The 26,398-nt window shown below is 47.8% G+C and overlaps 1 protein-coding gene across 1 annotated transcript in view; it reads left to right on the forward strand.

Annotated features, from left to right (window-relative positions):
• Positions 1-26,398, forward strand: part of EHD4 (EH domain containing 4) — a 91,957-nt gene that overhangs the window by 56,962 nt on the left and 8,597 nt on the right. The window contains exons 4-5 of the mRNA XM_061180446.1: positions 13,957-14,369; positions 23,835-23,999. Coding sequence (XP_061036429.1) covers positions 13,957-14,369; positions 23,835-23,999 — 578 coding nt within the window. The remainder of the gene's footprint in view (positions 1-13,956; positions 14,370-23,834; positions 24,000-26,398) is intronic.

Here is a 26,398-nt window from a genome sequence, read left to right on the forward strand (position 1 = left end):
CTGTGCACCCATGGGGGGCCCCCCCAGACTGGAGGGTGGGAGTGACCGATTGTAAATGCAGGATTCTAGGCGGGAGAAGAGCAGTATCATCTGAGAAACACTGGCCTGGGACATTTTTCCATTTCCCTGGCTCTTCCACTGACCAGCTGGGTGACCCGGGCAAGTTATTCCACCTTTGTGAGCCTTAGTTTCCTCCTCTGTAAAATGGGAGGAAAAACGCTTTCCTTCACAGAGTTAGATCTGAATAATCGTGTCAATACCTAAGTGGTCCATAGGCATTAGCTCTGAAACATGCTCAGAGTGAGAGGACCCAGAGTGGACAGAGGGCAAGTTCAGGCGCCCGGTGGAGAGGCATCTCCAGCTAGTGGACGTAGAAACGTGCTGAAAATAGCGGCGCTTTCAGGGCATCTTTGTTTTCCATCATTGTGGGCCCTGGAGGAGGCTGACCTGAGCTCAAATCTCAGCACCCCTACCTTACTGTGAGACCCTCTGAGCCTCAGTTTACACTTTTATAAAGTGAGGAAACCCCCCACCCCAGTTGTTGGAAGATAAAGTGACATAACAGGTACAAGCCATTTGGCATACAGTCGTGTTGAAGAACTGTTGGTGATGGTAGTCTTGTTCACTTCCTGGAACTGGGGTGGTCCCTGAAAGACCCACCAGGATCGCAGGGTCAGCTCGGCCAAGTGCCCCAGAATTACCCCGGAGAGTAGATCTCACCCCCCACCACTTACATCCTCCGCCCTATCCTTTCACACTGGTGAAAGGGACATGAGACACAGCTCAAGTCCATTTTGGTAGGTTTTCCAAGTTTGTGATCATCTCTTCCTTCACTTGATTTGGAGGTGGCAGAGAGCATAGTAGACTTGACGGTAGATCTGTAGAAAGGATGCTGAGAGAATGCAGTCACGGAATGCCACTGGGGAACCTGCTTCAGAGAATGACCCAGAGGAGGTGTCCTCTCGTGGCGAGGGCCCCGGCTCTTGTCACATTTCCAGTTCTTTTTGCCATAATCCTCTTTCTGGTATCTGGGGGTATTTCTCACATGTGCCGTGACACTTTCCTCTAGAAACCTCCAATTCACCTGGATTCTTTTCATCTCTTTCTCAAAACCATCCCCTGTTCGAATCCAAATCATGATGCAAAGCACAAGTCAGACCATTTATTCAGCGTTTCGCCTGTCTCAAGTACTCTTCGGAAGTACCACCATTTTGTGCGGATGTGTGTACATGTTGGGATGAAAAATTCAAGTGACAGAAAGTTAAATGGTGAAGAACATTTGTCCCATCCACATTCCCAGTTCCTCTCCTAGAGCAAAACCCAGCAGCAGCCTCTTGGGCTTCCTCTGAGTAAGAAGGTCCTCTGCTCACTGCTCTGCACCAAGATTTTTCCACTTAGTAAATCTTGGAGCGCAGCCAGGTCAGGACTTTAGAGCTGCCTCTTTCATATTCCATCATATAGCTGTGCCAGAATTAATAGCTGGTGTCCTTTGGATGGATGACATTCAGGCGGTTTCTAATCTTTTACTGTTACAGAGAATGCCACAGAATACAGACAGTTTTGCACATACAGTGCAAGTATATACAGTTTGCACAGTCGTGTAACTGTAAGATACACTCCTAACAGTGGCATTGCTGGATCAAAAGGAACTGTGGTCTTTTTACTGTGTTAACTGATGCCAGAATGCCCTCTCTAGAAGGTGTGCCTGTTTACATTCTCACCAACAGTACAGAAGTGCCTGTTTCCACACATCCTCCCCAATTTAGGGCATTACCGATTTTGTTTTCATCTTCGCTTTATCTTTGCATTGTCTGATAGGTGAATGGCATCTCATTATAATTCTAATTTCACTTCTCACTGTTCTTGTGGTTGAGCATCTTTTCATATTTACAAATCTTCTCAAAGCAGCTCCTTTCCGGAGATATTTGACCATTTTGAAATACTGTTGGTAACTACATGGACTTTTGTTTAATTAAATGAGTCTTTTTTTAAAATAAAGACCCCAGTGTGGGCTTACATGGTCCCCCCTGATTTGATCTTTCTATCTGTGACAAAAACTCAGAAATAACTATCTTTGAGTAATGGTTCAGCTTTCGGAGTGGGTTAGCTGATAACTTAGTTGCTGGAGCTGGTGTTCATGACTGGCTATTGTCCAAATGCTCACAGAACACTCACTCAACGCTGGGAATGTTTAAAAGGAGGAACAGAGCAGGGCAGGGGGTCAGGGTCAGAGGTCGCTTGCAAGTCATTTGTTGATCCAAAGTTGTCACCCTCTGGGTTTAACATTTCTCTGCGGAAAATTATGACTTGAAGAAACATTGTCTGTTTGCCCTTCTGAACCACGAAATGACGGATGCATTGTCAAAGTTGAAGCCTTGTTTGTAAATATTTGGCCTCATCACACTTGGGTGGAGTGTATATACCATTGGCGTTTTGCCTCAAGAAAATCCAAGTACAAACTGCCTTTGCCTGATTTATAGACATACTGTATGAGACCTTCTTAGCTGAGGTACACAAAGCCCACTTGAAAATGAGGAAGAGGCAATTTCCATGTGTGTGACACTTGATTCCTGGATTCTATTAATTATAGTATTAGAAGGTTGAATCTGATGACTTCTTCAGCATCGTTGAAAGCCTCAAATTCTGTGACTTTTTCTCTGGTAATTTCTTTCAGCATAGGGAGTTTGGAATTAAATGACAAGGAAATTAATCTTGCAGGGCAACTAACTGCCACTATGGAAACATGCAAGGACCCTCAGATCAGCCCAAAATGCCATAGCACATGAGTCCAGTGGAACGAATATAATAAAATGAAATGTGTTCCTTGCTAATCTTATCCCCTAGAGTTAGTCACTGAATATTCCTGTAACCATCCAGATGGTTTTACATTCTTATGCTGGTAACGGAACTTGATGGTATCTACTATACAGGCACTAAATGGATTTTCCTGAGAATTTGACTTTTTGTTTCAGAAAAGCTTGATATTCAGAACCACCATATATATCTTTAAGATTTGAAGGAATCCATATTGATCATCTGACCCATCTGATAGATGTAGAAACTGAGGCCATGTAAAGTGAAGTGGCTGAACCAGGCTCCAGGACATGTAGGTTTTTCCTAGTAGATTTTCACCAACTTCTCTCTCCAGCAAAGAGCCTCAAATGCCGTGTACTGTTGCTGTCTGTTTCTAGGGCTCAGACCTGCTTCTTAACCTAATTTTTAACCTGAAATGGAAAATGAAATATGAAACCCAATTTTCCCTTTGGCTTGGTCACATGACCAGAAGCAGCCACGTTCGCTGTGCTAAATGTTCAGGTAGAGCCTTTCTCAGTTCCCCATCTGTCCATGGTATGCTGTGATTTCGTGATGTGTGGGCTCTTCGGGGTCACGTGGCACCATCTGCCCCATCGTTATCTTCACAACATCCCCCAGAGGAAGGAGAGACAGGCTGTGGGGCTAGCTTGTTTATTTTAGGAGGAAACAGGCACAGAAAAGTTAATTCACAAGGTCTTGGACTGAATTCCTAAGGGAGAGGAGTGGGAAGAGGAGCTAGAGGATAAACAACACCAAGCCCATCCCAGGACAGGCTCGGTCCTTGGTTTAATTTAAAATGTGTTGTGTTCAGTGGCCAGACCACCCTCAGGCCAGGCACAGGGAGGTGGGGAACTCTGTAACTGCGGGGATATTCTTGTAGCCAGTTACATTCTCCAAGCGGTGACCATTACTATCTGAAAACTTTGAGGGGAACACACATTGAACCTCCACCAAAAGAGGTGACTGCTGTGCAGATGTGGAGGCCGCAGTGTCCGTCCTCTCTGAGAGTCTTGTTGGGTCCGGGAAGGGGCTTAGTATCAGCTCACCCCCACGCCACCCACCCCAACTGTGTGTCTGGTCAGCTGCGAGGAGGAGAAAGCCGGCTGGAGAAGAGAGGGGAGGTGGGGTGGGGGGGAGGCAGGAGCAGTGTCTGTACTCATTGCACACCTGCGTTTTCCCGCTGCTCTTCAGGCTCAGCTGAAGGGGGGCTGCCTCTGTCCACAGCGGGGTGTGTAGCAAAGACACCACTTCACCTGCAGGGTTTCTTGAGATGGCAGTAAGCTGGAAAGCACTAGAAATCCAGACCCTAGCTGTAAACACCAGTACAGAAGGAAGGGAATGCCACCTCAATAATATTGCTAGCCCAGTCCTGTATGGGCCAATGATTTTTTCCATGTTTATTTTTTTATTACAAAAATAATATATGTTCATCGTAAAACACTTAAAAACTACTTTTTAAAAGACCAAAAAGAAGAAAATAAAAATCACCTCTAATCCCACCATCGTGGTGTACACACAGTGCAGTGCAGTGGATAAAATTGCAGGCTCTGGGATCAGTGTCCCTGGGTTTGAATCCTGGCTCCCCTGGGAAATAGCTGTGTGGCCTTGGGTTAAGTTTATTTTTTTTTGAGGAATAAGTCAAATTTATTGAGCATCTACTATGTTCAGTGGTAGATCCTGGGTGTAAGGTGGTAAATGGAATGAGGGGTGGTGTTTGCCCTCAGAATTTCTGTCGTACAGTCACCAAATAAATATTATAGAGAATAAGTGTTATGAAAGAAACATCACTGATGCTGGAAGAATATGTCCCAGGGAAGCTGACTTAGTGTACAGTGTTCTGCGATAGGCTTTTGGGTTCTAGACATGATGACAGTCTCATCTAGAGGACGGGCTGTGGCAGAGAACAGACCCTCTCAGGAGGTGGGGAGGTCCAGCTCCACTCGGGTGGGGGAAGGCCTGCTGGGGGGAAGTGCCCCGGAGGGATGGGTAACTGGAGATGGGAAAGAGGGAAGGCGTCCCAGGCAGAAGGGAAAGTCAGAGGCAGGGAACTGCAGGATGCTTTGGAGGAGCAGCAAAGAGCCCAGTGTGGTTTCTGGGGTGGGGAGGGTAGTTTAGTATGAGAACTGTGAGAAAAGGCTGGGGAGGTAAGCTGGGGCTAGTCGCCAAGACTCTGTAGACATTTATTCTAGAAGTAACCAGGGACTCACAGTTGGGGAGATTATCTGAGTTCTGAGAAGGCGCGGGGATCATATGAGGGCTGGATGGCAGAGGACGGAGCCCAGGGACAGGAAGGGCAGTTAAGGTCACTGCCAGCACTCTCAATGCCTGTCTGGACAGTCTGTGCTGGACAGCTGACTAGGTGCTGGAGGGACACAAAGATGGACATGACACCTCGGGGAACTCTGGGAGAGGGGCCAGTGTTACACAAACCAACACCGTAGGTGCTGGGGAAGGGGTATGAATGCCCTGCATGCAACGGAGCTGCTAGCTCTGGGAGGGGCAGGCCAGGGCCCCGCTGAAGAGGAGGAGAGCTCTGAGCAGAGTCCTGGGCTGTGGCCGGCTGGGCGAGTGGCCTTGCCCACCCCAAGAAGGGCACTAGGGGCAAGGGCAGGGAGAACCTGGCCTCGGTCTGACTGTCCTCCATTATCTTGCATCCTTTTATTGACACACATTTTGTTTAAAACTCACGTACTTGGCTTTGGGAAGAAACTGAAGCATTTTTTCCTGCTGTTCTATTAAATATATCCTGCCAAATTTGCTTCCTCAGGGTCCCCGCCCTGTGTTTACCTGAGCCAGGCGGCCACTGCTGAAACCTCAGATGCCATTTCCTGGTGGGTCTTTTCAGCAGGGATGGTGACCATGGTCTCCACAGGGCTGTGACGGAAGCCCCTGATTGGGTGGAAAGAGCCCCTTCCTTCCTGCCTCCCCACCTTGTTCCCAGAATGTGGAGCGAGGAATGCCAAGCTGGGATCTTCCACAGGACAAAGTCTCTTTCCCAGCTCGCAAAGCTATATAGCTTTGGGGTCCTTTTGCAAAGATAGAAAGTGTATTTTTAAACAACTGGACTGATTACATCTCTGTTTTGTTCCAGACTGTTAAAAGTTCCATTGGAAAGTCTTATAGAATTGAAATGTCTATAATTGAATGATGAATTTTTAACATATATCGAGCATCACAGGGACAGTTCTATTATTGTGTCGACTCCTGTGCCCTCCACGGACACTCTTACCTGCACACATACATACACTACACCCCCATGCAAGCTCACCTGCACGCGTGCACACACACACACACGCCCAGATCTGTGTGCACCCTGGGCCTTGTTGCATGCTGCCCAGCTGGAACTGATTCTCATAAACTCAGAACGTTCTCTTCCCTGAGCTGTCAGCATGAAAGGCTCTTTAATCACCTTGCCCACGAGGCAAGGCACTGTGAAATTACACGACTCTCAAAGTTTCAGTGGACAAGCCAAATTTTACATTAACCTCTGTGGTTAAGACTGTTTCGACTGTTGCTAAATCCAGCTCCGTACATGGCCAGATTTGTGACATAGTTCCCTGATGAACAGATTTCAACTTCCTGATCTACTCAGCAGTTTGTGGAGATGTATATCTTCAAACAAGTTTAGCAGCCTTGGATTTTTTCCTTTCTTTCCTTCTCCCTTTCTTTCTCCTTTTCCTTCTTCTTTCCAGCCTTCTGTCCATCCTTTCTTCCTTTCTTCTTTTCTTCTCTTTTCCTTTCTTTCTTATTTATTTATTTTTACTTTTTAAGTCAGTTTTATTGAAGTATAGTACATTATAATGCACTCACTTTAATTGTACAGCTTGTTGATTTTTGACAAATTTGCAAATTTACTCATGTACTCGTGTTTCTCGTGTAACCACCACCATCTTCAAGAAATAGAAACTTTCTGTCACCCTGAGAAGTTCCTTCTTCATTTGTGCCACTTTGCAGTCAGTCCCAGCCCCATCCTCAGCCACAGGCAACTCCTGATCTGCTCTCTGTCACTGTAGCTTAGCTTTGCCTGTCCTAGAATTTAATATAAATGGAATCGTACAGTATTTGCTCTTTAATGCCTGGCTTCTCCCACTCGGCATGTTTCTGAGATTCACCCGTGTGGCTGCATGTGTCAGTAGCTCATTCCATTTATCACTGAGTAGTAATCCACTGCATAGAGGCACCGCAGTTTATCTGTTCACCTGCCAAAGGACGTTTGGATTATTTCCAGTTTGGGGCTATTCTGGGTAAAGCTAGCAGCCTCATTTTTATGGCAGTGTGTCCCTCAGCAACAGTTCCAAGCACATCCTAGGCACTTGATAATTATTAATTAATCCATTAAAAAAAATTTTGTATTTGAAATGTCTTGTTAAATTCCAAGATGTTTAGTGTATTTTCGATTTCCGGAGAGACATGTTCAAAAAGTTTGTTTCAAGCAGGGAAGTTTAGGGGAATTCCCTGGTGGTCCAGTGGTTAGGACTCTGTGCTTTCACGTCCGAGGGCCTGGGTTCAATCCCTGGTCGGGGAACTAAGATCCTGTAAGGCGCGAGGCGCGGCCCAAAAAAAAAAGGGGGGATTTTGAACATTTTCCCACAGAAAACATTGAGTCAGTGTAGGAAGCAGGATAGGAAGGGCCCCCTCTCTCAGACATTCCCGGCCCAGTTGGGAGGCACCTGTGGACTAGCAGAGTACAGTTCTCTGAGGGGCTAGGGGCACGCTGCGGGAGCCCAGGAGGGCTGGAGGGCACAGTTGGGTCTCTAAGGCTGAGTCAGAGCTGTAGTGTTTCCACTCAGAAGTAGGCTCCAGGTAGACAGTGCTGTCCAGACCAAAGGCAGTCAGCTCAAAATGTAAGGACACTATGTAGGCCAAAAAAACAGCAGCCAAGGGCACGTTCAGTCTGAGGGCCACTGGTTTTCAATGTTGTTTTAAGTGGTAGCTTCATCACAGACCTACTTAGCATAGTGTGCTGACTGTAGGGGTGACAGGGCTCTGACCGCCTCTGTAACAGAACCTCTGGGGCACTTCATTGCTCTCCGCCCGTTGAGTACGAATGTCTGCCCTGAGCTGTCCCAGCCAGCGCAGGTGTGCACAGGCCTTTCCTAAGCCAGGGGGGAATCCTGTGGTTGGAATCATCGCTCTGTTTCAGGAATAACCCAGGGTCTTTAAGACGAACTGGTAGAACTCCCTCTGTTTCACAAGCAAGGAAAGAAAGGCCACTAGCTCTATTTGTAAAATATGAATGGTTTGTGCTCAGTAGGTATATTCTATTAGCTATTTTCTGAGCACTGATTCTCTCACTTGGCTCAAGCATCATTGCATTGTCACCTTTACCCTAATTAATTTTGTTTTCTCTATGACTGCAGACTATACCTCACCCCAGCCAGGCATCCTTCAACAAATATTTATTGTGCCCCCGCCATGCATTGGGGACTAGATACGAGGGTTTTTTAAATAACCAGTAGATAACATCTTGGAGAGCTTTCTAGGTGCCAAGATGATTCTAAGTGCTTCACATATATTAACTCCACAGCCCCATGAAGTATATGGATACTATTATTAGCCCCATTTTACAGATGAGGAAATGAGGCACAGAGAGGTTAAGTAACATGCCCAAGGTCACAGAATTAGTAAGTGATGGAGACAGATTAGATCCCAGGCAGCCTGAGTCCAAAGCCCACACTGATAATCACTGTCTTGTGCCGCCATGAGGAAGATGTGGTCCCTACGGTTAAAGAATTTATGATCTAATGAGAGAGCCCTGTATATCCATTGGATTATAATCCACTGTGTAAAGTTGTTTAGTAGGAGAATAAGCAAAGGGCTCTGGGAGCTCAGAAGAGGGAGTAACTGAGTCCACCTTTGTGAGGGAGGGGGGCAGAATTAATAATGAAAGTTTATATTTATTGAAAGCTTACTAAGTCTCAGCACTGTACCGAGCACGTTAAAAGCATTTTCTTATGCAGTCATTCAACAACCTGGTTTTACAGATGAGAAAATTGGAGCTCACAGAAGTTAAGTAACATGTCACTTAAGTTTCCCCCAGGTGTTTTGAAGAGTGACGAGGATTTGGGCTAGATTTCTAGGTCCTAAGCCAGAGGAGAAGGGCTTGCCAGGGCCTAGGCCCAGCATGAGCAAAGATGGGGGAGCTTTCATGAATTTTAAAATCCGTCTTCAAATAAGCAGATTTAAATTCTGTGTTTCCTCAGTTCTGTGCTGTACCATCTCACCATGTATTGGTCACTTTTTAGAATAAAAAGAAACTATTTTAAACGTGTTTTGTTTTACCGACCAGCAATAACACCGACCCATCTTTGCCATCCCATGCCTTCGTCTTCATTCTAAGGCAGTGATCCTCAAACTTTACTGGGCATTACAATTGTCTGAGGAGCTCATAAAATGCCGGTCACCCTTCTCTACTTTGAAATGAAAGTGTCAGATGACAAGAGAGCAAACTCTTAAGTTTACTGAAGAACTGCATGCATAAATATTTCTAATATTATATTTTGAAGTTACTACATCGTTCATTTCCCTTGTGCCTAAAATATAATCTTTTCTATTCAGAATGATGACCAATCCTCAGTGGAAACCATAAATCATTGCAGGCTTCAGTTTCATTCACCATCCTATGCTTACTAAAGCCGGAATAATGTATAAATATGTTGTAGAGGCTTTGTAAACAACTCTCATTTAGCCAAAAATAAAATTAAATCTGTATACTCTAAAAAGGAATAATAAAGTAAAATAAAATGCAAGTCACCAAGCCCAGCCCCAGGGATTCTGATTCCATGGTTCTAGGGAGAGGCTAGGAGTCTAAATTTTAACAAACCCCATACTTGATTCTGATGCAAGACCAGGCTCTGAGAATCAGTGGTCTCTAGGTCCTTCTGAATAATTTTCCTTCAGCAGGCAAACTAAATAACATATCATTAAACTAGATCCTTTCTTTAAAATCAGCTGGAACAGGCTTCCCTGGGGGCGCAGTGGATAAGAATCCACCTGCCAATGCAGGGGACACGGGTTCGTTCCCTGGTCCGGGAAGATCCCACATGCCGTGGAGCAGCTAAGCCCGTGCGCCACAACTACCGAGCCTGCGCTCTAGAGCCCGCGAGCCACAACTACTGAAGCCCGCGCGCCTAGAGCCCGTGCTCCGCAACAGGAGAGGCCACCGCAGTGAGAATCCCACGCACCACAACCATGAGTAGCCCCCACTCGCCGCAACTAGAGAAAGACCGCGCACAGCATCGAAGACCCAACGCAGCCAAAAATAAATAAATAAATAAATAAATAATTTTAAAATTAAAAAAAAAAAATCAGCTGGAACTTTTTGGTGGACAGATATTTGGTGCCTTTCTTATATCATGAAGATATAAGAATTGAGAAGACCTATTCAGCCTTAAAATGGAAGGAAATTCTGTTACCTGCTATAACATGGATGAACCTTGAGGACATTATGTTAAGTGAAATCAGCCAGTCACAAAAAGACAAGTACTGTATGATTCCACTTATATGACGTATTTAGGGCAAATTCATAAAGGCATAAAATAGAATAGTGGTTGCCAGGGGCTGGGGGAGGAGGGGATGGACACATTGTTTGGTGGGTACAGTTTCAGTTTGGGAAGACGAAAAGAGTTCTGGAGATGGATGATGGTGATAGTTGCACAACAATATGAATGCACTTAATGCCACTAAACTGTACACTTAAAAATGATAAAATAATAACAATAACAACTGTATGTGGGGAAGAAATTGAGCAGACCAACCTCTCCTGGCTTTGATAATTCTTTGCTTTCTTCTGAGACACTTGGTGATTTTTTTCACCTTTGATTGTGTTGCCTAATGTGTAACAAGCAATCCTTTTTACACCTGCTTAATGACAAACAAAACAGTTCTACTTCCCTATACTACTTAATCTTATTAAGCTTTCAACATTACTTTAAAACAGAAGAATACGGACATGCAGCCATTCCTCCCGAGATGAGTACTGGCTTCACTTATAGTAAACTTACATCTGGCAGTTCCATTTACAGTAACTTTTTATTTCACTGAAGCATTAGAATGAAGTCTTTTTTAAAATAACTATTAGGAACCCAAATTTAAGTTAAAGTTTAAACACATGAGGTACTATTGAGGCCAACTGCTGAACCCAGGTGGCCCTTGGAGGAGGAGAGACGTGTCTACATGGCTGGATTTGCACGGTGCACGCACATGGGGGAGGTGACAGCTATTGGAGTGGCAAGTTTCTTTTGGCACTGATTGTAAGAGCATCTAGAGTTCGGAAATATTCAAATGTGGGGATAGATTATTTACCAGTCATGGTCTTTGGTAGCAAACCAAAGAAGCTGATTCTGGCTAACTTAAGCAGAAAAGGAATTTTTCAGAAAATCAGGCTGTTCACAGAATTGATGGGAAAGTTGGAGAGCTGGGCTCAAAAACTAGGTTAGGAAGCCACCATCACTGTCTAAACTCAGCCACCTCTGCCAGAAATAAATTCTCATGTTCCCTGTGTCTTTGCATCATTCCCTCAAGATTCAACACCATCCTCTGGTAGGAGATGACTGCCTGATTCTAGATCACCTACCTGTACCCCAACCTGCTAACGAGTGGGGCAAGAGTCTGTCTGCCACACCTTCAGCGTCTGTGGCCCCTGAGGGACCCTCCCACAACCCCCACCGGACAGGAAGGGCGTTCAGCAAAACACAACTGGTGTCCTCTCCAGTGTGCACTCTGGACACAGCCTTTTCTTTCATCTCTTTGTGAACCTTCAGTTACCAAGTGAGAGAGGCTTTGGGTCAGAGAGAGAAGTCGATCATCCCTATTGGAAAAGTAAATCCACAAGCAGGGCCCTCAGTGGGTGGTTGCAAAATGTCCTCCTGGTGCCCAGGGAACAGCACCATCTTTCATCTGCTGAGGATCTGCTACCCGGGATCTGGGCTCTCTGGCACACAAGTCAGCTTCAAATGACAGAACTGTGTTACCTTAGGAGGAGGTTTGTTCTGGCCTCAGAGGGACAGAACTCGAGTGGAATCTTGACTCTGAATATTCACATACTACTCTGTGACCTGTTCAATAGGTCTTTGATTTTCCTCTGATCTAAACTGGCTGCTGACAGCAATGAAAATAAACTCTGGCCCACGTTCCGGGATCTACCTTTGTCCTCCTTGTCCCCTGTGGAGTCAGGGAGTGATGCAGAGAGAAAGAGAAGTGAAAAGCCTGAGCTGGCAGCATACGCACATGTGTGATGACATAAAGCCCTGCATCTGGGGTCTGTGGTTTCCTCTGGAGAGGAGGTTGAGGCTAGGGCTTGGGGAGGGGTGCACAGAGGGCTTGACCATTTCTGAATGTTTTCTTTATTTAAATGTGTCTGAATCCAGTTTGCTTGTCCACCTACTCCCCTTACACCTGTTCTTCAATTCATGGAAACTTTAGTCCATGGACCCCTTTATTTCTGCCTAATAGCTCATTCTCCTTTAGACACTTTCTCATCTACCTTAGATGCCTCACTCCCTCCATCCCCAGAGTCAACCAGAATCCCAAAACTGGTGTAACTTATTTTTTTCTGTGCTGTAGTATATATCCATAGGCTGTTGAGCGGTGCTTTGTTTTTTCCATTGTAAGTGAATGTTATCAAACTGTACATGTCCTTTTGAAACTGTTTTTTTTTTTTAATTATTTATTTATTTGTTTATTTTTGGCTGTGTTGGGTCTTTGTTTCTGTGCGAGGGCTTTCTCTAGTTGCGGCGAGCGGGGGCCACTCTTCATCACGGTGCGGGGGCCTCTCACTGCCGCGGGCTCTCTTGTTGCGGAGCGCAGGCTCAGTAGTTGTGGCTCACGGGCTCAGTTGCTCCGCGGCATGTGGGATCTTCCCAGACCAGGGCTCGAACCCGTGTCCCCTGCATTGGCAGGCAGATTCTCAACCACTGCACCACCAGGGAAGCCCAAAACTGATTTTTACTCACCAATTTGTGAGAGATTTGCCTGTGTTGACAAGTGAAGATCTAGTTCATTCGCACTGCTATGTGGTATTTCGTTATATAAATAAACTAGACTTCAATTTTTTTAAGTATGTGAAGCAAACAAGACCAAGTGTCAAAATTTCTTAAAGCTACAAGGTGGGTATATCAGCATTCACCACATTATTCTCTAGACTGTTATATGTGTTTGGAAGTTTTCAAAATCTAAAAAAGAGGCAAGAGCACTAAAGTAGCGTCAGGAAGAATCCCATCTGGGTTCTGATTGGGCTGCACTGAGGCTCTGATTCCAGAGCTAATCAAACTGAGAATAAAAATAAACCTGTGGAACTGGCCCCTCTTGTTTGCTTCTCGCGGGACTTGCCTCCCTGGAGAAATGCCTGAAAATCTTGACCACAAGCGCAGAGGAGTGTTGATTTAGCTGCATGATTTGGAGTGCATTGGTACGTGGCCAAAGTGAACTAAACAGAATTGTCATGGGCCTAGTCGTTTTTAGAAAGAAATTGGCAAGAGACCATTTCTCGGAATAGCTGTGAGACACAATTTTTAAAATATTTACAACATACTTAGGATATAAATAGTCCAAATGATAAATATAGGTCACAGTTTTGGCCAGGCCAATCTTTGATCTCCTTAACACTCTTAAAAACTTAAAGAGAAGGCGATTTCTCTTTTGTGGTACTTCCTGGACACCCCATGGGACTCCAAGTGGCCTCTAGGTTTTCTTCCTTCTCCAGCTCTGGAACTTTCAGAAAGGTGAGACTTTGACAGAAATTAAGAGCTTTTCACCCATGGCCTGCATTTTTACAGAGTCATTGATCAATTTTGCCATTGAGCGAAAAGACTGTACTAGGTGAAACAAGAGACTCCTGGGGGACTAAATGAAATTACATCTATGGAAGTAAGCATTGCCCAATCAAAGTGACCACGAGCTCCTCTGTATCCCCTGTTTCGTCCCATGGAAGGGCTCCCAGGGTCCCCAGCATTAACTCGATGCATCCAGCCCAGAGGGCCCCATTTGAAATGATTTTCAGGTCATGAGGCCTCCCCTGCCTCCAACTTGGAGACGGGGCTCTCTCTTCGGCAGCTGCTGGAGACCCAGGTGGTTCCGAGCCCTCCCGGCAAGCGTGTCCCCCGCGGCAGCCGCCTGCACTAATGTGCCCTTCCCTCCCCACAGGATATGACTTCTGCCAGGTCCTGCAGTGGTTTGCTGAGCGGGTGGACAGGATCATCCTGCTCTTCGATGCGCACAAACTGGACATCTCAGACGAGTTCTCAGAGGCCATCAAGGCCTTCCGGGGCCAGGACGACAAGATCCGCGTGGTGCTGAACAAGGCTGACCAAGTGGACACGCAGCAGCTGATGCGCGTCTACGGGGCCCTCATGTGGTCCCTGGGCAAGGTCATCAACACCCCCGAGGTGCTGCGCGTCTACATCGGCTCCTTCTGGGCGCAGCCCCTGCAGAACACTGAGAACCGCCGGCTCTTCGAGTCCGAGGCCCAGGACCTGTTCAGAGACATCCAGAGCCTTCCTCAGAAGGCGGCAGTGCGCAAACTCAATGACCTCATCAAGCGAGCGAGGCTGGCCAAGGTAAGCCGGAGACCCCCCGCGGCAGCCTCTGCAGGGGACCCTCCCCACACTGTCCTCTCTAAGGGAAAGTTTGAGGGAGGCTCCACTCCAGGAGCCTCGGGGGACAGGACGTGGAATGGGTTAGGAAGAGAGCCCCACGATCAGTATCCCTCTCTAGATTCTGGCTCCTAGCTCTGTGATCTTGGGCAAATGACTCAACCTTTCCAAACCTGTTTTCTAATCTGTAAAATGGAGCTAATAAGAGCACATCCCAGGGCGCTTGGGAGTGTTTAGTGCGACCTGGTTTGCAGAGTGCTTGGTGTAGTACGTGGCACACAGGGAGGAATCCGTGCCCTCACCACCTGGATGCTGCTGTTATGTTAGGATGGTGGGAACGTAACCGCTGAACCAGAGAGAGGTGGCGTCGATGGGACCAGTGGGGTGCCAAGATGCCACCGCCCGTCACCCTGTGCCTGAGGCATAGAGCCCCGTGTCACACGTAGACACAGAGGGGCCCCAGGAGGAAGGTCGGCTCAGCCCAGCCCACCAAGTGTGCCTGTTTGGGGGCGGGGGGGCGCACCACATCCCCATTCCAGGCTGTGACTTCCGCTCCCTCACCTCGTGGCTGAGCCTTTCAGCAGCCCCCGGAGTCTGTGCCCGACAGGGGTGGGCAGTAATCTGCTGACACCCTCAAGTAGTTGATTTTGTCATATCTCTGAAGAGAGAGGAGGATGTGACTCTTCTAAGGAAACGTATAGAAAAAAATGGTTCTTTAAAAACTATTTGTACATTTCATAAAATCATATTCCTCTAACGCTACAAGTGCCTCCAGAGTTTACCTAGTCCTGGTGATGATCAGAAGCACCCGGGAGCTTTAAGCAAACAATCCCCAGGCCCTGCCCCAGAGCCTCTGATTCATTTGCATGCGTGTGTGTGTGTGTGTGTGTGTGTGTGTGTGTGTGTGTGTGTAAAGCTCCCCACGTGATTCTGTTGATCAGCCAAGTTTGGGAACCAGAGGTCTATCCTGACGCCCTAATTTTACAAGCACAAGGTAGGTTAAGTGATTTCTCCAGGGTTACCTAATCCATTAGTGACAAAGTTAGGACTAAAAGACAGCCCTCCTGGCTCTCAGTCTAGCCTTCTGCTTTGGCCTGTCCCTTCTGCTAGAACTGGTCCCCGGGCCTGCCTTTCCAAATCCACTGCTATCCTGGTCAGGAAGTGAGGTAGGCTCACTTCTCCTTCATCTGCTGGTGGCAGAGAACCCATGTCTCCTCCCACTTCCTCTTGCTGCACCGAGAGTGGCTTCTGCTGTGGCCTGGGGGCCCAGGGGCCAGCCTTCTGGAGTCCACCATCACTTTGCCTCATTCAGTCGGCAGCTGCTCAGCATCCCTGGGCCAGGGCTGGGCAGCCTGGTCTGCGGGAGGAGGGGGCGCAGAACCCCCCCTTACAGAATGGGGAGCTGTGTGTGACTGGGGTGTGGACACTGTGCTCTGAGGAGGGGGCCTCGCTGGGGCGGGATGGGGAGCGGGGAGGACTCCACGGAGGGTGACTTCCGGGCGGTGACCAGCCGTCCAACCCCTCCTCATGGCTCGTCATCGCCACCCTTATGCCAGCATGCTCACAGGGCAGCATCCCTCCTATGTCGAAAGAGACGCCTCCCTGGCTGCCCAGCCCCACCCATAGTCCCTGGATCTGCTCTTTTCCTCTCTACTCAGCTCCCCACCCAGTGTGAGCTCATGCCCTCCTCCCACGCGGCCCAGCTAATCTGCAGTCACCTGTGCTCCCGTGAGTCACTGCTGTTTTAACTTTTCTTCTCAGTACCATCTGCTTCCTTCCTGAACCACAGCCACTTTTGTTCCAGTTCTGCAAGGCTTGTAAATCCACTGATTTGCAGCTCTCCTGAAATGATTTCCCTCCCCTGCTCATCCCGGGCCTGATGCTTGGTGGCAGGAAGTCCGTTTTTGCCCATTTAGTGACCTCAGCCCACCCCCGCCCCGGCATGTGGTCTTTCTCTCCTCCAGCTGATACAGCTGAATTTAACCTTCAGTGTACGTAGTACCCAACGTGATTTTATAACCAAGGCTGGTAAATGACGTCATAGCCTTTGCAGATTTCAAGATCTTTTAAACTATTTTTAAATGCCCATGGACGTTTTTAATTTACCAGTTGGTACTGAGGGCCTAGTGACTGAAGACGCAGCTGTCGTTAGTCATATAAATAAAGAGCAGAGAGCTCACTGTGGGTGCCAAGCACATGGGACTTTGCTGCCATCCTTGAGTGTTGGGCCCTGTGAAGGGGCCAGCATGGCCTGGGTTTAGAGAGGCACAGAATGCTGCTGTGTACTGACGCCAGGAATAATGAAAGCCCTTGTGTAGAGGCGGGGGGCAGGGGCAGGGGGCGGTCAACTTGCTGAGCTTACTTCTAGGAAAAAAGCTTGTCTTTTTTTTCCTAAGAATAGTATCTGGCTTGTTCCTTTTCATAAAGGAAAATGTTTGAAGTACGGATGTTTCCAGCCTGAGCTCCTCAGTGCCAGTGTGTTCCTGGGGCAGCACCACACTGCAAAAGGGGGCAGGAAACAGTCTTGGGCGGAGAAGAAGCCGAACTCAGCACAGTGGCCTTGGCCACTAACCAATGCCATCCACTTTATACACCATCTGCAGTTTTATGTTCCATTTGTGAACTTGTTGCTGAAATGGACAAGGAGTCACCTGAGTTCTTCTCTTTGCAATGTTTCTATTTCATAAAAAATGCTCTTTGGTTTTGGTATATTAATCTTCATCTCTCTTGATCCAGTTTTCCTTTTGTAAGCCAATCCTTCCTGAGGGTCTGATCCTGTCAATAAGTGCACAAAGTTGGGCATTCTCTTCCTTTCTCACAAAAGGGAACTGAAGCTCAAAAAGGTGACATAACTTGCCCAAGGCTCCCCAGTCTAAAGTTACAAAATATAGATTCAAACTCCAGTGGGCCTGACTCCCTGGTCCGGAAGGCATTCACCTGAAATCCAGAGTGGACAACATCTGGTTGCTCCTTATTACACCCTTGCTTTCTGCATTAATCTGTCATTCTGTTTATTCTATAAAATTATCCATCCACATAAACCCTACAAAGTTTAGAGGTTTGTCGAGCTGTCATTTTGAAAGCATGCAAAGGATAAGTTTTCAGATGTCACCTGAGAGGTGACAGATCTGAGTTGGGGTATGGAGTGTGTCTATTTATAGACCACCATAATTAGGTAGAATTTGTGGCCCATCCAGAAATAAAGCCAGAAATGCGTTGTTAATGTCCTGCCGGGTTCTGCAGTAGTCAAACTTGAGGTATCATAAAGATGACATTTTTTTTAAATTTATTTATTTATTTTTGGCTGCGTTGGGTCTTCATTGCTGTGTGCAGGCTTTCTCTAGTTGCAGCGAGCAGGGGCTACTCTTCGTTGCGGTGCACAGGCTTTTTATTGCAATGGCTTCTCTTGTTGCAGAACACGGGCTCTAGGCACGCAGGCTTCAGTAGTTGTGGCACGAGGGCTCAGTAGTTGTGGCTCGCGGGCTCTAGAGCGCAGGCTCAGTAGTTGTGGCGCACGGGCTTAATTGCTCCACGGCATGTGGGATCTTCCCGGACCAGGGCTCGAACCCGTGTCCCCTGCATTGGCAGGCGGATTCTTAACCACTGCACCACCAGGGAAGCCCAAGATGACATTTTAATAATATGAAAAATGGCACTCTTACTAAAGATCTCTTGAAACTTAATAATTTCCCTGCTTTTTCTATTTATATTTTTTTCCCGACTCTCTATTTCAAGGAACAGGAAACCTTTAGAGTGGGTTTTTTGGTTAGCCTCAAAGATTATATCTTATGATGTCAGTAGACATCCTTCTTTGAAGGATGTCACAATCTAAGATGCCAGTCAAGTTTCATTTCATGATTTTTTAGAGTAACCTATTTGGGGAAAGCCCAAAGTAAGTTTAGAAAATAAGAATTTAGTTTTATTCAGCTATAATTAAAATAGCCAAGTTAAAGGAATAAGGTTCACACTCCAAATCATAGTAGTTTATGGGATAAGTGCACAAAGGTAAATAGCGAGGCAAGGGCTTCCCTGGCGGCGCAGTGGTTGAGAATCTGCCTGCCAATGCAGGGGACACGGGTTCAAGCCCTGGTCCGGGAGGATCCCACATGCCGCGGAGCAACTGGGCCCGTGAGCCACACGTACTGAGCCTGCGCGTCTGGAGCCTGTGCTCCACAACAAGAGAGGCCGCGACAGTGGGGAGGATCCCACATGCCGCGGAGCATCTGGGCCCGTGAGCCACACGTACTGAGCCTGCGCGTCTGGAGCCTGTGCTCCACAACAAGAGAGGCCTCGACAGTGAGAGGCCCGCGCACCGCGATGAAGAATGGCCCCCGCTCGCCGCAACTAGAGAAAGCCCTCGCACAGAAATGAAGACCCAACGCAGCCAAAAATAAATAAATAAATTAATTAATTAAAAAAAAAAAAATAGCGAGGCAAGTTTACTGTAGGACCCCACCCTTTATAAGCATGCTGCCCAAGGATAGGAAAGGTTCCCACCCACTTGGAAACCTTTATTCAGTAAAAAATGAGTCACCATTTGAGGAAGGAACAACTAAAAATGAGAAAGAAAAGGAGAGGTCAGTGATTTGGGGGGTTTACTATAGTTCTGTGCAATTTAGTTTCATCTTCAAAGTGTGTCCTCCTCTTAGTCACGTGTAGCGTGCAGGGGCAGCTTTCTGGTCTGTCTGCACCGCCTATTCCTTCTGGGGAGAAGTTAGACATTTTGAAATTCACCACATGGACCCAGGCTAAGTTATGTAAAAATCATTCTACAATGGCTGATGACTATCCCTTTGATGCTTAGTCCTCCAGGGGGCATTTAAAAATAGCTCAGTTGGCAGCCCCAAGCTACTGGGGGTGTGTCAGTACTTGTGTCCACCCAGGGGAGCCTGTCTCTTTGAAGGCCAACATCAGATGACTGGGTAGGCCCCATCACATGCCCTTTAAGGCTCTTCAGAATCATATGTGCTGTTGGTGCCAGCTTTGATTTCAACAGAATAACAAACCTCCAAGTGGGAGCCAATCAGCTGCATCTTGAAGCCTCACACTCTTACCACCCCATGGGTTCATCTTCTGGGTCTTTAGTTTAGGAACTGAAATTTTTATATCATAATAAACCCAATTTTAAAATGTGCTGACCCCCAGGGACTTCCCTGGTGGCGCAGTGGTTAAGAATCTGCCTGCCAACACAGGGGACACAGGTTCAATCCCTGGTCCGGGAAGATGCCACATGCCACGGAACAGTTAAGCCCGTGCGCCACAACTACTGAGCCTGCGCTCTAGAGCCCGTGAGCCACAACTACTGAGCCTGCGTGCCACAACTACTGAAGCCCGCACGCCTAGAGCCCGTGCTCCGCAACAAGAGAAGCCCCCACTCACCACAACTAGAGAAAGCCTGCGCTCAGCAACGAAGACCCAACGCAGCCATAAATAGATAGATAGAATGAATGAATGAATAAATATATATATATGTATATATATATATATATATATATATATATATATATATAAAATGTGCTGATCCCCAGAGGTTAAATGTTCTATGCACGTTTCCAGCTGGGCCTGCAAAGATGCAGATCTCCATCAGGTCATATTAAACCTGGGCAACTCTAAGGTTGCCCAGTGCAGAACAATGTATCCCAGCCTGACTTCCCCCACACGGCTCCCCAGTATCCAAATTCCATGGGCATTTCCATTCCTATTGTCCATGAGCACCTCAAGCTTCCAGCACTTGCTGCTGGGGGTTGCCCTCCAAGCCCACAGTGGAAATATCCAGTATTACTCTGTGTACATGCTTCTCAGCCTTGGATATGCAAACACTTGTCACTGGACACAGTTAATGAGATTGTGGCAGAGTGTAGATGTGAGCTATAAATCCCTGTTCGTTTAAAGGGGAGTACATCTTTTTCTGCTCATTGAGTTATTAGCCCAGAAAAAAATTGACATTTTGAGCCATTTGACTTACCCTTGGTCATCACCATTTGATCAGTTAGGGCTTTTCTGGTTTTATATAAGGGAAAGAGCGAATTGAACAAGACAACAATGTTCAAACGTTCCCCAGGGTTCAGTGTCATCCACTTGTGAATGAAGAACTTGGAACCCAAATTCATCATGTTCTATTTAAATATATAGAGTTTATTCATTATTCAGTAAGGACTAAATAGCCACAAGCCTCCTCTGGCGTTACTACCCCTCCAGCTATAGGTCTTTGGGCATTAGTCAATGACAACATTTCTAGTCCCCTTTCTAGAGGACAAAGTGCATTCAAATACGTGCTCTCTCTCTATTCTCACAACTACAGCCCTGTGAGATAAGGGCTGTAATCCCCAGGTTGTGGGTGAGCAAGCCGAGGCCGGGGAGGAGACAGCTTGCCCAGGGTTGCTCAGCGAGCACGTGGGCAGCGGTGGCAGTGCCTGACCCGGCCTTCAAACACGCAGTCCCATCCTGCCCACCTCCTCTTTCTCCCCATCTTCTCCTTCCTATTCCTCTTCCTCTCGATTAATTTTCTCTTATTATAAAGAACAAAAGATCAGACTGTTTCTACCTCCTTCCCTGGACCATCGCCGGATCTGGCCCCGGGTCCTGCGTTTGTTTGGAGACACATCTTTGACACATAAGGGCAGACACGAGCTTTTCAAGTTGACTGGGGATTTCAGCCACCCAGGCTGCCCCTTGTTTGCCAAGAGTCCTTAGAAAATCACAAGGCGCCGTCCCGCTAGAAGATTGCAGTCTTTACCCACATTCTGCGTGGTGTTCGCAGCGTGTGTGCCATAACGTATCCATTTTTTATGTATGGGGAGGGAAGAGTACATGACCTTTCCAAAGCTTCCTTGTGAGTTAGGAACGATCAGAAGCCAAACCTCAAAGTTGTTCCATAGGACATAGTTCAGTTTGAATTCCAGATTTCAGCAGCTTCAGTACCATTTTTAATTCATACCCACAAAAAGCAGTTAATTCTATAAGATAGGGAATGAGGTAGTAAGATAGTTAAATGCTAGTGCCAGCTTGGCATCTCCTAACTAGTTGCGTGACCTTGAGTAAGTCATATGAATTTCCTGGAACCGGGAATTCAATCAGATATAGGGAGCCCCTTCCAGATTTAATACTCTGTGATTCTAAGGATTATAGTTTACCTTGTAACTTGATAAGCTTCTTAAAGGCAGGGCCCGTGCATAGAATCTGACCCTGGGTTATTGTCTTAGGATGCCCAGGGAAGGGCAGGAGGGGGCGGCCATGCAGAGGCAGTACAACAGGGGACTTCCACAAAACAGGCCAGTAGTTGAGGCTGAGAGCAGCCTGCAGCATGAGCAGGTCACCTGAGGGTCACGACTCAGGTAGAGCCAGGCAGGTGGGAGGAGGAGGGAGTTGAGGCCTGGCACAGGAACCGCCCCAGTTATGTCAGGGCCCTGGAGGCCTGGCGTCCAAGGTTGGCCCATTATCCAGCAGCCTCAGTCATCAGCGGTGAGCACCATGAGGGCAGGGATGAGGGAGCAGGTGCCAGGCGATGCGTGGAGGGCTGTGGCAGGGGCACATCACCTGCAGCCCAGCCCAGGGAAAGCAGGCCCCTGGGGACCAGGCAGTGTTCAAGAGCAGGGTGCCATTCCCAGGGGAGCTAGGGGCTGGGTGGGGAGTCAGCCTTACCTGTGCAGGGGCCTGGCAGTTCCGAGGTACCACACTGATAGGTGGGGAGGGGGCTTGGGGAGCTCTACAGGGGCCTGGCAGCTGCCCCAGGCCTGGGCTCTGGGAAGGGGTCTTGGAAAGATGCCCTCGTGGATGGGAAGCTGAGCAGGTAGTGGGACTTCCTGCTTCAGCTGGGGTGGGCTCCAGAGCAGGGCAGGCCAGAGCATGGAAGAGAGAGGGGTCCACAGGCCCAGTCCAGAGGATCCAGGAGGGCCGAGGCCAAGGAAATGATGCAAGGACAGCTGGTGACAGCTGGTTCTCCCCGATGGAATATGGCGGCCCCGCCAAGGCCTTCGGACCTACACAGGGCCGTCCCCAGCCCCATCCAAACCAAGCCAGGCATTCACTAATCAAGGCAAGGAAATTACCAGTCTTACTAGTTTTACCACTTATTCATCATATCCTCAGGAATGCAGTTGAAGCCCATCGTTCTAAATAAAAGGATTCCCAAACCTTGGATTTCTCTGGTTATCTTAAAGAATCATGTAAATATTTTAAGCTGTTTTAATTTGAAAAGTAAATAAGTTTACTATTCACTTTGTTATAAAGCAGAAACTAACCATTGTAAAGCAATTATACTCCAATAAAGATGTTTAAAAATGAATAAATAAATAAGTTTACTAGTGACAGGAAGGTTTAGACGCATCTCTCCCAACCTATACTTGTAGCAATAGTCAGGCAGCTCAGTGTGTGCTTATGTTAACATGACCTTTATGTAGATGGCGAAGTTAGCGTTGTCTGGTCCGAGCCTGTCAGCATTTGCATTATGCACTTATTTTAGTGTTTAAATCTTAGCAAAATGTTTTTGGCTGTGCCCAGTGTATGTCCATACACAGAGGCCCTCAGCTGAGCCATGGGATGTTAATGCTTACCCCCTTTATTCAATTTCCATTCTTCCACAAGATTATAGTAGACGTCTGCTTTCTTTAATAGGATTTTCCATAGCTACGCAGTCATTTTCTTTTTGTAATCACTGCTCTGTTTTTCATCTTTTCTTATTTTAGTTATTTTCTTGACTTCTAAATTACTCTGTAGAATTCTAGATATACAAAGAGAACTTTTTTTTAAACATCTTTATTGCTTTACAATGTTTTGTTAGTTTCTGCTGTACGAAGAGAACTTTTGTAATGACCGTTTCTTAACATCCTAAAGTTGGAAATCAGTAGAAGGGTGGAAATGTTAGGGAAGAAAGTGACGCAAGCCAAGTAGAGCCCTCCCAGCAGGATTCACCACCCTTCGGGTAACAGTGCCAGGCCTGCTACCCCTGAGTGACCAAGGTTTCTGGGGCTCCCCGCTCATGTACCAGGGGTCCCTCTCTCAGACGGAGCTTCTGCTGTCTGGCCTGGCCCTAGGCAGCTGGTCTTGTGCAGAAATGACTTCAGTGATCTTGGGGCCTAAACTGTCCACGGGGAGGTTATGGATGTTCTCATCTCACGGTTCACCAGGCACAGATTTCCATGCAGATCAGCCATTTCCATCAGCCTCCAGCTTCATTTGCTGGTGCTCCCGTGCACTGGCCCTGGTGAAACTTTCTCTTAGGTCTTCTGAGGTTAATCACCAGAACCAAGGTCTTTCCCACTCAGGTGCCCCCATACCTTTCCCCCAGGTCCTTGCCCTCCTCCTGTCCTGAGCACCATGACTTTGCGGGGATGCCTGTTATGTGCTATGATGCATGTAAGATGCCATCTTGTTTGTCCTTCTCTGGTGCACTTCTAAATGGCCCGTCCTCACTGACATATACCCCTTCAGGTACATGCCTACATCATCAGCCACCTGAAGAAGGAGATGCCAAGTGTATTTGGAAAAGAAAACAAGAAGAGAGAGCTTATCAGCAGGTTGCCAGAAATCTACACTCAGCTGCAGCGAGAATACCAGATTTCTTCAGGGGACTTCCCCGAGGTCAAGGCAATGCAGGTACCGAGGCCCATCACAATGTCACCAGTGGGGATGGAGGGGCACTGCCACCTTGTCCGGCTGGTTGCTGGGTACACATTTGGGTTTCATGGTTTAGAATGGAGGGGAACACGGTCAATTCGTCTTCCTAGTAATACATGATAATAGGCTCCTGTGAATAAAGCAGAAATTGCTTGCTTCCGGAAACATTTAAACAAAAAGGGAGACATTTCAAGAAGTAAATTAAGCTCACCTGAAAAAAATCCTGTGAACAGCTCCCTTAGGCTGTGTTCAAGGTTGTTTTGACACAGAAGTGACACCTGTTTTTTAGAATCCCAGAACCTTAAGGGAATTAGAGCCGAGCGTGACCTTGGAGGTCACTTCCAGGGCCTCCTGAAGCCTGCGCTCCCCTGCGGTGCCCTGCGCTGTGGGATTACGCGCTCGGGCAGCGCTGCTGCTGCGGGCTCAGTCAGAGGCCGTGGCGGGCTGTGGCCACGGCGGGAGTTCACTAGACACAGCGGGTTGTGCTTACTGAAGACTGTGCTTAAAGGTCAGCTTCGGGCAGCCTTTGGCCTAATTTCAGAGTCTCCCTGAGATGTGTCTGGGCAGCCCCAGGTGACCCCGGGTGGGTGCTGCCACCCTGGCCTGACCCGTGTGTCCACCTCCCCGCCGTGGTGTTAGGTGACCGTTGATTTCTATGCTGACCATGTCCTCCCGAGCGAGGCCGCCTCACCTGGCTCCTCAGAGAGCCTGACCAACCATCTGCTTATCCGGTGCGAGGACCCGTCTGCCCTGGAGGCCACAGTCCCCTCTGGAAAGCAGGCAACACAACTCAGATGCCTGCGGCCACCAGCCAAAAGTAACTCAAACAAGTGAGGCAGGCGGGCCACGCCAAAGGAGACCAGGGTGCCCCCCCGACCACCTCTTGTTTGCTCACATTTGGTAGAGATGTGGGTTCTGAGAAACATGTCTCTACCGGGAGGAAAACAATTCTGCAAGTGCAGTGAGTGAGAACTTGCAGGGCGCACGGTTGGGGCAGATTGGGGGGCGTGTGCCCTGCCCCCCTCGGTGGGGAGGCCCCATCCTGCCCAGTGGTCGCTGCCCCGTGGGAGTGCAGGCCTGGATATTTCACGAGAAGCTGGGGATCTGGATTTGTATGTAAAGTCCCCTGGTTTTCAAATTTTGGCTCAGAATTTCAAAGAATCTACATGGGCCAAAGAGAGTGTACAGCATACTGGCTGCACCCTGGAGACTCTGGGCCTGTGAGCTGCCAGCCTGCCTGGGGTGGGGATGGGGGTGGGTTTGGGGGGGAGGGTCAGGGAGGAGGAAGGGCAAGCGCAGAGGCAAGATCAGGCCGCAGGAGGGGAAGCATCGATCCTAAGGGGTTTGTTAAAGTAAACTCTCTGTATATAAAGTACACACTGAAATAGGAGTGGGTTACACTTACTGCTGTGATGCCTGGGATCAGGGTGAATGCATCTGGTATATACGATCTAGTCAAATATGATTTAGTCGGCTTAAAAAAATACATAGAAACACTTTTTTTTTAGAAGTAAAGTTGATATTCCTGTACTCAGAGGATGAATTGGATTTTTTTCTGGTCACAAGATGGCTAATTTGAGGGCTCCTGGGGCCTCTTCCTGAGCAGGTTCTGCTTTCACACCCTTGGGTTATGCCCTGCACCCCCGTGACCCAACTGAAGGACAACTGTTTCCTGGCATCCTTCAGATACTTTGGAAGGGAAATTGGTTTCCTGACTGAAATGAAAGCTGTGAGTAAATACACAGTGCTCACGATGGCCTGATGGGACGTCTGTGGCTCATTGGCCTCCTGAGGCTCCCTTGATGCCCGACCCACAAGGTGCGGCTCCCGAGACCTGAAGTCTCCCTGACAGGCCTCCCCTGCCGGTCTCCGGGGAGCTCCTGAACGGAGGGAGCAAACTCTGTGACCAGAGCTACTCCTGACCATGCTAGCCTGGGCCTGGCCGGTCAGAGGGCATCCAGGCCTCTCAGAGCTGGTCACAGGGGCAGTCCCTCACCTCAGGTCTCGGGAGCAGCTTGGCCCATGTAGCCGGGCAGTACAGGAAGGGCCTGAACCTTCACTGAGAACCCTGTGGTTAGGCGCCGCACCAAGCACCTTGGCCCCTTCATTGGACTCCTGGGTGCCCTGAGACTGGGAACAGGAGTCCTACCTGACGGGTGCCTACCATCAACACAGTCCTACCATCATCTGTGTTCATTTATGCATTCACCTAAGAATAGTAATTAAGTCTACTATGGCCAGGCACTGTTCTAGGCCCTTGGAATAAATCATTGAACAAACAGCAAAAATAAAAATCCTTGCCCCTACAGAGGTCCATTCTGGGTTACAGGCTTTGCTGCTATGACTGTAACTGGCAGTGACGTTTTGGCAGCAAAGCC

Source organism: Eubalaena glacialis, chromosome 2 (genome assembly GCF_028564815.1).
Source record: "Eubalaena glacialis isolate mEubGla1 chromosome 2, mEubGla1.1.hap2.+ XY, whole genome shotgun sequence".
NCBI classification, from domain to species: domain Eukaryota; kingdom Metazoa; phylum Chordata; class Mammalia; order Artiodactyla; family Balaenidae; genus Eubalaena; species Eubalaena glacialis.